The 12,785-nt window shown below is 37.2% G+C and overlaps 1 protein-coding gene across 1 annotated transcript in view; it reads left to right on the top strand.

Annotated features, from left to right (window-relative positions):
• Window positions 1-12,785, top strand: part of LOC140156785 (protein sel-1 homolog 1-like) — a 243,091-nt gene that overhangs the window by 150,831 nt on the left and 79,475 nt on the right. Inside the window, exon 16 of the mRNA XM_072179767.1 lies at window positions 10,308-10,382. Within this exon, the coding sequence (XP_072035868.1) occupies window positions 10,308-10,382 (75 nt within the window). The remainder of the gene's footprint in view (window positions 1-10,307; window positions 10,383-12,785) is intronic.

The raw sequence follows: 12,785 nt of genomic DNA, 5'->3' as shown, positions 1-12,785 counted from the left end.
AAGAGCCCAATAGATAATACACTTGTGTTAAATATAGCAATAAAAAAACTGATCAAGTTTCTCTGCTTGCCAAACAAATAGCATTCCTATGGGAGAATGTCTGTGCCCCTTGGCAATAATTACTTTCCCCCATAGTGTTAAAATAGTTTTCTCATTTGGAAATAAACTTGAAATCTCCATAAATCTTCTCATCAGAATAGGAAAAAAATCTGGTCTGATAAATCCTGCTGAAAAATGACAACCAATGTCATCGCCCGCGATTGCTTATTTTATTTCGCCGTAATAATTTCATCAAAATAATTGAATTATTAATCAATGTTATAAGTATCTTATTTATAAAGGAGTCATCAACAGATGGTACAAGTCAGGATTATTGTTAATCTACCAATTATTTGGAGTCAAATCCTTAAATCAAGTCGGTGAAGATTTGTGCTGTTGCATTAATCTTAAAGCATCCAATTCAGACTCCAGATCACAGCCGCGATATCGCGGCTGTGATGAAATCTGAATTTTCATCGGCAATGAGAGTTGAATTTGAACTTTTTTTTGCGATATCGCAGCCGTGCATGCTTGTGATTGGCTGCTGGAAAATCAAGTTTGGCATTCACTAGTCTATGGAATAATAAAAGTGGACAGCAACACCTTCATTGTGATCACAATATATCATTGACAGTACATTTAAATTTCATTGCACGATATTGCGAGGCATCACTCAATGTTGCGATGACTGGACTCTGAATCAGAGTTCACTCAGGGCTATTTAAACAAAGTTATGCACACTGGGGAAACCATTTTTGCAAAAATTTTGGAGAAAATTTCTCTAGAACTTTTTTCCTTTCTACAAAAATACATGATTACAGCTAACTTCAGATGTTCACATCAATTTAAAGTTGCCTTATTCATCCTCTTTTTTAAAGATACACTTTTGGTAACTGAAGCTATTGATTTTATTTCATTACATAGTATGAAACTAATTTCTTCAAATATTTCTTGCCTTATCTGGGTCATTCACTCCGTGCAAATGATGCCTTGCACTTACCACAATGCATTTCTTCAAATATTTCTTGCCTTATCTGGGTCATTCACTCCGTGCAAATGATGCCTTGCACTTACCACAATGCATTTCTTCAAATATTTCTTGCCTTATCTGGGTCATTCACTCCGTGCAAATGATGCCTTGCACTTACCACAATGCATTTCTTCAAATATTTCTTGCCTTATCTGGGTCATTCACTCCGTGCAAATGATGTCTTGTACTTACCACAATGCATTTCTTCAAATATTTCTTGCCTTATCTGGGTCATTCACTCCGTGCAAATGATGCCTTGCACTTACCACAATGCATTTCTTCCCTGTACTGATTTGCTATTCTGCTGTGCAATATGGGTCGATAGTTGACAAAGCTCATCCAGATCTTGCAATTGACATTTCTTGTCACTATTGACCCATATTGCACTGAATAGGAAATCAGTACAAAGAAGAAATGCATTATGGGAAGTGTAAGATACCTCTTCTGCCACAGTGTATCATTGTGAGTACTAACTATAATGAATTTTTGAAGCAGATTCCATTCCTGGATTTGCCTTTGTGTGAAGAAATTTTAGCATTGTGCCAAACATGCATTTCTTTTAATGTTGCATAGCTGTATTATATATTTCAATTGCATAGCTCTCTTACATTTCAATTTCATGGGACCTATCTATGGTCTACTAAATAATGACAGATAGGGCCTAATTGTGATAGTTTCAAAATATATATATTTTGCCAGTACAAAATTAAAGTATCACATATTTTTTACCATATGTGGAATCTACATAAGAAATATTCAAATGAGTTGCAATGCCTGGTATTGGTTAAATGCTTACAAAGAATACACAATTTGACTTGCACTGCACAGGCCTTAAAATGTTACAAATAATTCCAAATTGTCATGCAATTCAATACTTAATTTGACAAAGAATTCAAAATTGTCTTCCACTGGAATTTTTTTCTGCATAGGCCTACCTTTTAATGTTGAAAAATTCCGAAAAATTGTCTTGCACTTTGTTAATAACCATATATGACAAGCATTGTGATCGATAAAAATAAAAACATGTACCTGCTATCATATTTATCCATTCACGTCTTATATATATTGTGAGAATTGACTGCAAAGCTGTTGTATGTTTGAACTACTTTTTTTTTAAGGTGACAAAATAGAAACCCAGTTCTACAGGTGGATCGACCTTTCAAGGAGGATCGGTCATTTTAATTTTATTTTATGGGCGCCTTCTTTTGTATTTTTAATTTTGCACCTCTTTTGGACCAGATGGTCCAATTTTGATTTTAAAAAATTAATGAGTGTCTTTTACCATGCTCTATCAGATGAAATTTAAAAAAATACACAATTAAGCAATTTAGAATTTTTGACATGGACACCGTAGTTTAAGTTGACATCAACCACCTTGCAAAGTGTGTAAAATATATTTTTTAAATTGAACTTATAAAGTTAAAAAATAACTGAACAGTTGAAAAATTCTATGTAAATAGAATTTCTGCATCAAAATAATTTGACATGATTTAATCCACTCGCATCAAAGTCAGAAATTTTGAAAATACATAAATTTGCTTTGTTACATAATAACATTCGCCATTTGAGAGGCCAGCATCCAGACTTCATTAAATGATATTTTTAAACATCAAATTGAGTCTTTTGTTACATACAATTGAAAGCTATACTGGTTTGTAACACTTTTGAGGCCTAATACAAATAAAGTAATATAACATACTCACCAAAAATAATAGCATATAGTGATTTTTGTATCAGGTGACTAGAACATTAGCTGTAGAATTCACAGCGATGCATACAGTTACACGTGTCTGAGATTTTTGGAATGTTGAGAGAACTTTATGACGTCGCATCAGAAAAGTGACAAAAAAATCCAAATTACATAACTACTGCTTTGTGAAGAACCTGTTAAGACCTGTTAAAGTTGTATCACTGCATTGGGCTAGTTGAAACCCATACACTCCCAATAGAAGTCATGACCTTTATTTCCCACAGTACCGATTTCAAATGGAACCACCCATTCAGGTAACACCCTCCATTTAAAATTCACACTTCCTGTGGGGAGATGAAGGTCATGTCTTCCATGGGGGTGTATGGATTTCAACTGGAATAGTACCCAATGTCTAAAAATTTACCAATTGAAAAACAATTTCTCAAAGGTGTATCTATCTACATGCCAGTGAAAAAATGAATGCAAAACCATCAGGAAAGGTATTTTGAGTGAAACTTCATTAAAAAGAGCTTCATGACAGGATATGTTATTGCACCCTATAAGAGAAGAATACCACTCATAGTACCCTTTTAAGAATAAAATTCTTGATCCACAACCACACTCCCTGTGTGGAAGATTAAGGTCATGTCTTCCATAGGGGCGTATGGATTTCAAATGGAATAGCCATAAGGTGTGTCCATAGGTTTGGACCCTTGTGAAAAGCAAGAAAAAAAGATTTCCAGCACTGCGCACACCTTGTGTGAACATTTGAGTATGTAATGTGTTAATGCCTTGGAGGTAGAATGTATTCAATGTGCATGGTTACTTCTATCTCTGAATTAGAATTGATTTTTGTTTGTTTGTGTCATTTGTGAGTCCACCTCATTGTGATAGCCTAAGGATGTGTTCTATGTTACTCTGTTTCTTTCTGGCCAGAAATTTAAGGTGATATGATATGGGTCACCGTTTTGCAGTTTTCTCATAATTCCAATGAAATAGAGGGGAGGACTCATACTCCGCCATTTTTGCAGGGTCCATACCCTTTAGATTGATAAAAGATTGATGAAGCTTTACAAACTTATCTACAATCTTGGAAAAATAGGTTGGCACACTGCTTGTCATTTGGTATTATCTCTGCCCCTGCTCCCTCAATTCAATGTTGGACAAAGTCATGTTGTCAACAGGTCTGTGAGACCCTCCAACATTGAAAGATGGGAAGTGGGGAAGGGTGGGATATAGGGGGAGTCTGTGCTTTACAATTACATATATTGCATGCATGTTTCACACACCTCTACACAATTTGATAGGGCACACATTTTAATTGTTTAGTGCAAGTGTGCCAACTATTTTTTTCCAGGATTGTAGCTCAAAAAGCTTTCCACCTCCCATCCACATCTGAAATGAAACTTATAAGTGAGTAAAAGTATTTTGACACCTCCTTCCGGAACTAAACTAGTTTTGATCATAGGGCTCGATTACATGACATCTGATGGACTAGACCAGCATTAATTACCTGGGTTGTTCAAGAGACATGGAGCAAAAGCTCAAAACAACACAAATGAATATGGACAGATGCATGCTATAGTAATTACCAAAAGTGACAAGGAAGACATGCAAATGAATGTGTGGGATCAAACAATGGTTCAAAGACATTGAACATATCAAAAGCAGGAAACAGAGATAGGCAGGGCACAATAAAATGACAATTGGATGAAGTTTTGTACAGAATGGAAGCTGAGGAAAGGTTTACAAAGTAGCACTTGTTCAGTACCGAGGAGACTGTGACAGGCCTTCTCTGACATTACAAATTCTTCCAGTTCTCGAAGGTGTAGCTGTGGGTGCCCCCTAGAGGAACTGGAACCAGTTATATTACAAAGTAGAGGTTGGCAATCAACAAGATGGAAAGTAACACAGGCTCTGTGCAGTCAAGTTAGCTCAATCGATAAGGCGTTCGACTATGGTGCGAGAGGTTGCAGGTTCGAACCCTGGCAGTGCCTAGTACGCTCTCGTGGAAAAATTGAGGTAGCTTGAAATTCCCCTGGACAAGGAACTTCCTGCTAATTGTCTCGTTGTAACCCGTACGAAACTCGGGGAGCTGATCCTGGTTGCGATGGTTATTTGTGGAATGTCAAGGGTGTGCGCTCTTGAAGCAGCAAAGTCCCTGTATTGTTGTTAAATGGTTTATGGAATGATGTGGGGCCGTAGTGGTCAGCGACAACCTGTAAAGTGTGCTGAGGCTTGTGGATCAACGTCTAAGCGTTGTGCCTGTGCGTAGCGCACTATAAATCACTGCACTTTTTTTTTTTGACTCTGATACCTATTATGATCCAAGATATTCCACACTCAGTGCTTGTTTCGCTCGCTATTCAAGAGGTTTGTGGATGGGGCTAGTTCTAGATGGAGAGATAAAATGGTTAGGTTTGCAGGCATAACATGGATGAGAGCCACATATTAGAGCCGCATAGGACAGGACCTAAAACCACAAACATTTTGCCCTACTGTGTGTTGATGACGGCTGATATATAGATAGATATATAGACTTGTGTTGGACTGACCACCAGTATTACCTTAACTTCAAAGTGGGTGAGGTTTACACCTGCAGTGCGGATTCCCCTACATATAGTCCATTTCAATGAAAATACAATTTGTTTGTATGCAAACTCACCATAATGAGTTTGTAAGGAGTGCAGTTTCTTGTATGTAGATCATGTGCGTGCTAGACTAGCCAGCGGGTCGTTTTACATGATTTTCTTCTATCTAATGTAGACTCAAACCACCATGAACAGAATGTGGTGGTGCTAGTTTCAGACAGTGACCTGGCAAAATTTCCACTGGGGCCAAATTGCAAAGTGTAGTTGCTGACCCACACACTGATTTGAGGTTTATTCTTCATGTCTCTGATACCTATTATGATCCAAGATATTCCACACTCAGTGCTTGTTTCGCTCGCTATTCAAGAGGTTTGTGGATGGGGCTAGTTCTAGATGGAGAGATAAAATGGTTAGGTTTGCAGGCATAACATGGATGAGAGCCACATATTAGAGCCGCATAGGACAGGACCTAAAACCACAAACATTTTGCCCTACTGTGTGTTGATGACGGCTGATATATAGATAGATATATAGACTTGTGTTGGACTGACCACCAGTATTACCTTAACTTCAAAGTGGGTGAGGTTTACACCTGCAGTGCGGATTCCCCTACATATAGTCCATTTCAATGAAAATACAATTTGTTTGTATGCAAACTCACCATAATGAGTTTGTAAGGAGTGCAGTTTCTTGTATGTAGATCATGTGCGTGCTAGACTAGCCAGCGGGTCGTTTACATGATTTTCTTCTATCTAATGTAGACTCAAACCACCATGAACAGAATGTGGTGGTGCTAGTTTCAGACAGTGACCTGGCAAAATTTCCACTGGGGCCAAATTGCAAAGTGTAGTTGCTGACCCACACACTGATTTGAGGTTTATTCTTCATGTATTTAAAAGAGAGCACAGAATTTGGTGTTTACATTACAATGACAAATTTATGAGCTTCTGTGATCTTATGTTATGAAAATACATCTCCCATAAAGGATATACCCCAATTGACTTTACTGGGATAAATGCACTCCCTATTTTGGTGAAAAATTTAAGTTAAAATTAGTCTTAGATCTGAATATAAATTGATAACATCTATAGATGAAATGAACCATAAGATTATTCCTTCCTTCAGAGGGGACATTAAGCTGTCAGTCCCATGTACAGAGAGTACACATGGGTACAATTTCCAGTCAGTTTTGCAAAAGAATAGGGTGTCACTTTCCCATATATGTGGCATGATCAAGGGGAATGAGTCACATATCGGCCCTGGTCGAAAATGAGTTTTACACATGTTTCTAAAGAGGACATTTGGAGCTTTCAGAAACTGAAAACCGCATGTTGATGCGATTTTTCTTTGCAAAGATACATCAATTTATCAATCGCTGAAAACAATATAAAACAAAAGAATTTTAGCACTTTCTTTGCCAATATCTCAAAATCAATATTAGCGACAACCGACTCATTTCCCTTGATCGTGTCACATATGCTGTTCTGGTTGGAACTCCTTAAGATAAGGCATCATTGGACTACTGTTAGAATAACTTGGCAATTTCAAAATAGAATAAATAAATAAATCATTAGTGAAGGCAATTGTGCAAGAAAGATGTACCCATATTGCTATGGATTTTCTGATCTTATGTGCGAGCCTAAAAAAGTAAGCAAGGAGGGCACCTCTTGAACTTATTTTGAAGTTATAGTTGTGCCAGATAAGCTGCACTTCGTATCAAACTGTTTATCCATTTGAGCAACACATTCCTCCATATATTTTGGGGTTTTTTTTATACTTTTTATGTTTTCAATTGTTTGTAGGTTCAATAAAAGACTGCCTCAAATTTTGAGTACCACAGGCCTCACTCCATCCCTTACCTCATTATTGATTGAAAGCGAGTATGGAGAGAAGAGGGAAAGAGTAGGATTCTGTAAACAATATAGTTCCATTTGCTGGCTCTTTTTCGTGATTGTAGCTTTTTTTTATGCAGAGCCCTTTGGAGTGAAAAACAATATTTGTTCCTTGTAGGTAGACCAAAAATAAACTGTTTTTATTTATATAGTATGTTTTCAATTGTTTGTTAAGTTCAATAGCAGACTGTCTCAAATCACATGTATTGGGTTATTACAGTTGAAATCCATACACCCCCTATGGAAGACATAACCATAATCTCCCAACAGGGGGTGTAGATTTCAAATGGAATCACCCATTCAGGTAAACTCCATTTGAAATTCACACTCCCTGTGTGGAGGATTAAGGTAATGGCTTCCAAAGGGGGCATTGTTCTCAACAGGAATAGCCTTTTTACGGTGAAATCAGTTGCAAGGCAAGTTAAATATTTAAAAAGTTGTCGATTGTTTTTTATTGATTTATATTGCCAGTTAAGTATTTCTCTCCGTCATTATTTCATAACCAAATGTAACTTTGTTTCTGGGTTTATAGAATAGCAAATGATTTGTCATCAAATTGTCTCAATGCCGCAAGACTGAAATTGGTGTAGCCTACAGAAAACTTTCTTTGTGTCAAAGTATATTGTTTCTATTTCAAGTGTATCAACATGAAAAAATGTGTAACACATTGTAGTGTATACAATGTTCCACATAGTAATAGAGTTCAGTTGTCATATTCAGTCTTACTGTACTTATCGCAAACTTGTCTTCTTCTTCCTATATACGTGCATACCTCAAATTGGGTATTGTCGCACGGGCTTAACATGCACAGTTTTTTACCTACGCATGATCCTGGAACCTAGGATTGATTGCAGATATCAGAACCGGGATGGTCCCCTTCTCTTTTCGAATAGCTCTGACACTTAACGTGCACAGGGTTTGACTCTTCCTGTACACAGGACCAACGGCTTTACGTGACTTCCGAATCACGGACGAAGCACATACACTACCTATATCTGCACATGCTAAGCAGCGTATGGGGGTGAGAAGAAATTCTGAAATTAAATTCTGAAATTAAATAACTGAACTTAATTGAAGGATTCCTGACCATATAGGAACTTTTTGGGAGGGAAGTGAATTTTCACCTAAGGCAAGCCCAAGGCTCGAACCCTCGTTGATCGTATCTCCCGGCCGGCAGTGCAATGCCTTAACCACTCAGCCATCTCGCCCATCTCACCTCAAAGTCAAATATAATGAATTAAGCTTACCGTGCAGAAGCATTTGTAGGTGTTTGTGTCATTGATTCCATTAATCAGTATCACCATATGGGACACAATCTGATCCACTGAGACCTAAGTTGGACAGTTTGCATATTGGGTTATTTTAAGTACTCAGTTCCTAAGCTTACTGGTGTTGAAAGTTCCATAGTCCCTGGCATGCAAAGTTATGAACTTTTTATATGTCAACATTTGTCGCCTATATCTCAATTGCCAACTTCAGTCTGATTTCTTTTATAAATACTGTCTATGATCAGATTGTGTTTTATGTGAAACTCAAAAAAGTTGTGGGCAATTTGCAACTCATAAATACACAGAAGTATGATATGATATTTGAAATAAGAAAGAGAAAATTTCAAATCACGTTCATGTACTCAGATCATCTAGAGCCACACACTGATGGAATTTGGTCATAGTTTATGAAAAAGCATACATGTTCTTGAATTTTGATCACATTCAAGAATGTATGATATATGTCCAGGATATAGGCCAAGTGTTAAAAATATGATAGCAAGCATAGATTTCTTCATGTTGCTGTGTGAGATTTAAGTTAAAGATCATATTATGAGATATGTTATTTTTACCAGTTGTGTGGGAAGATGTTACATCTAAGATGTAAGAAATTACAGATCAAGTATTCTTCTGAATGAAACAAGTCATGTTATTCTCCTTTTCCAAATAGATCTTTTGTTCTCTTATCATTCATACTTTGTCCTAGCTTTTCTCTCCTCCCTTTCTCTCTCAATCTCTCTCCAGTTTGATCAAATTTCACTAGTTTTTATCTCTCTCTCTCTCTCTTCTTATACTCCTCTGTCTCTCCCGTCCCCTCTCTCTTTGTTTCTCTATCTGTATATCACACCTTTTGTTTTAAAACTTGGTTGTTGGCCCACTTGGTCCACCAATGTTATTATATTCCTTTTGTCAAGGGCAGTATCATTTAATTTTGTGTATCTGCCTTCAGCTCAGATTTTGTTAACAAGGTCAAAATTTGAAAGTGGCATATGGCAGTTAGCCAAATCCCCAGTGTTTTTTTTTCTCTAATTGCCAACTGAGGCAATTTCCCAGATTCAGCACTGACAAAAATGCTTTTCTGTAAAAGTGTTACAATTTTATACCATACTTTATTGTATCACCACAGATAAATTTAAGAGTGTAAGTTGTACTGTTGTGGCACAGATTTATATTAAGAAATATTGGAATATTTGCTAAGGAGGATGCCTCTATTGTTCCAAACTCCTAATTTTTAATACATGATTGTAATGCACTTTACTAGATAGCATACCCTGCAAATACCAAGGCTCAAGATGCTGTATTTGTGACAAAATCTAAGATTTTTAATAAAAGTGAATGTGTACACTATGTTCATAACACTATACAAACAGGCATACAGGATGGTCATAACACATCAAAAGGACCAACCTCGGTCACGATTGACGGAGTGACACACGTTGGTTACATAGGCATTGGATTAAATATCAATTTTCTTTGTTTTGCCTCATTTGATTGACTTAAAATTAATATATCTGACAGTGAAAGTTGACATTTTGTGGAAAAGAAATACATACAAATCTATTTCTTAAATACTACAATATTGCTTAAATTGGATTTTAGTTTAATTAATTTTCTATTGATACTTAACTACTCATCTACCTGTTTGGCAAAATATTTTGCATCATTATTCCTACAATTAATAGAATTCCTTTTCTTCTGTAGATGGTAACTGCATACTCCCTTGTAGGCATCTATTTATTGATACACACATACCTATATCCTCTCATGTTATTTTTGTTTTGTATGTTGTTGTTTCAGGAGAGATATCAATGTTTGGAGTCAATGAGACATACCAGAGGGCACTGCTACAATGGCAGAGAGCAGCAGCACAAGGTAAGAGATCCACCGCTATTCCATTTAAAATCGGTTATACCCCTGTGGAAGATTTAAGAAAAGTCTTCCACAGAGGGAGTATGTTTTACAAATGGAATTGGCTAGGGTGAATTAATTTCAAACTCCATGCTCCCTCTGTATATGCAAGCTTTACTGAAGCAAACTGAAGCAAGTATGTCAAATGGGAGTTACTTAATTGTTCATTCAATTTAAAACTCATACTCCCTCTGTGGAAGACTTTAGCTAAATCTTCCATGGCGGAAAATTTGAAAATACACTGTGACATGCGTAGAGTAAGCAATTTTGTCTCACATGCACCTGTTCCATGTTTATTTGGCAAATGGCTCTCAGGTAGTCCCAAAAAGCCAAAAAGTTTGGTGTATTTTAGCTTTAAATCACCCAGTTGGGTAGAAAAGCTAACAGATCATCTTTCATTGCTCCTGGTGCAAATTACTTTGTATGATGGGAAAGATGTTTTCTGATAAGAACACATTCTGTCTGAAGAAAATCACACTTGCTAAGGTAGCTTCTCCTATCTGTACCATCCATATAAAAATGCAGCTGGATTATTCTAGAAGAAAGTATCAGAGTGCTGAGCTGTCAGTACTTTATTGAGCCATCTCATCATGGCATTGCGTGTCATCTTTAGAGCTCTGAAAATGACAACTTTGATTTTATAGAATTAATGTTTTGTGACTTGAATTGTATCATTATGCTCTCTTGTTATAGTGCAATCTGTGGCCCTCACAGACTTAGCGAGCGGGAGTTGGGAGTGCATAGTGCGTGCAACCGAGGCGTGATGCTGCCACTCTGGATAGTATACTAAGCAACAGAGCCTGAAAGTAGTGCTATCTTGTTACAGTGTTGTAAGAGAAACCATTATAGTAGAAACAAAGTTTCTGGAATTTTGATCAAAATTGGTCACAGCAAATTTGATGACTTGAATTCTGCTGCTCTGGATTTTAAAAACAAACAGATATTTGGTTCATTTATATTCACTCTCACAAGTATCATCATTTGAATCAATTATTTAAAGCAAATTTAATGACTATCATTGCAAATAGAAGAAATGGGATCACAAAAAGTTCCTTGTTTATATGCACTCCTGTAAGTATCATTATTTGAATCAAAAGTAAGACCAACAAAGCACACTTTGTCTAGAGAAAGCAACAATGTCATAACTGAAAATGAAATACAAAGTCGCTTATGAAGCTGGTTTCATACTACCCTGCCGCTTGCCGCTGAGCGGCGTGGCGCACGCACATTGCAGACAAACGGACACAATCAAGGCTTGTCATTGGTTGAAGCGATCCTGCCGCTTGCCCGTGAGCGGCAAGCGGCAGGAAAGTATGCTGGGGGCATGAGATTCTTGCATTTTGCTGACTACTTGTGGTACCAGGTTTAAGTCTTCTGCAGTGTCTGTCATTTGGTAGCCAATAGAAAATACTTGATATGCAACAACAGAATATTAAGTAGGATCATCATCAGTATACCATATATATGCGCATGCATGCCCATATGACATCAGCATGCACATATGAATATGTATGTATTTCATCAGCAAATAAACACAACAAATTATACTTGACTGTTGCAACAAAGTATTTTACAAAGCGTAAAATAGTATCACATCTCATCACATCAAAAAACAATGTTTTTTCCAATTCCTTGAACCCGTATTGTAACTTTGCAGTGACTTTGCATACTTATGGCGCTGCTGGCATTGTGCTTAAGGCATATTCAATGCATTCTATTTTGGTTTTGGTGTACACTCCCAAATGTTACACATGCCATGTCATGGAACAGATTCTCTTGAAAGTGAGTGGAACTGATTTTTAGGAATTGATTTCTGTGAAAAGTATAGGATCTGAAATAACCTTTATGAAAATGTGAAATCAAATTTTATGGAGCTGATACTTATATACAACTGTAATATTGAAACTCTTGATTTCTGTGGAAAGGTAGTGTGAAGCATTTACTGTATCCCACAGTGGTAGTTTGGTTGGGTGGCTTGTGTGTTACCCACTCCTACCCTGTTGCACAACCTTCTTCTTCTCGGATACTGCTTAACGTCCCAAGTGGAATAAGGCAAGCAGGAATTTGCGCATGCATGTGTTTTTCTTAGTCTCTTATGTTGATTTTCTTGCTTTTGAAGTAGCTGTGTAGTGCTTCTTTGAACTGTTCAGGGCTAGTGATTTCAGTTATATTGTGGGGGGGGGGGTCATTCCAGTCTCTCACTGGTCTTGGCACGTAAAAGAACTTTTTGTGAGATTGAATGAGGACACAGTTTCCAGTTGTTGAACAAGTTGACGGAGGGACTGAGCACAATTTTGACCAGAGGACGGATGCTGCGGCACAGTTAGCTCATGTGGGGGTGACCAGTGCCTCCATGTCGGCTACCCC

The sequence above is a fragment of the Amphiura filiformis genome, chromosome 1 (assembly GCF_039555335.1).
Source record: "Amphiura filiformis chromosome 1, Afil_fr2py, whole genome shotgun sequence".
In the NCBI taxonomy this organism is placed as follows: domain Eukaryota; kingdom Metazoa; phylum Echinodermata; class Ophiuroidea; order Amphilepidida; family Amphiuridae; genus Amphiura; species Amphiura filiformis.
This window is presented reverse-complemented; position numbering and strand designations above follow the sequence as displayed.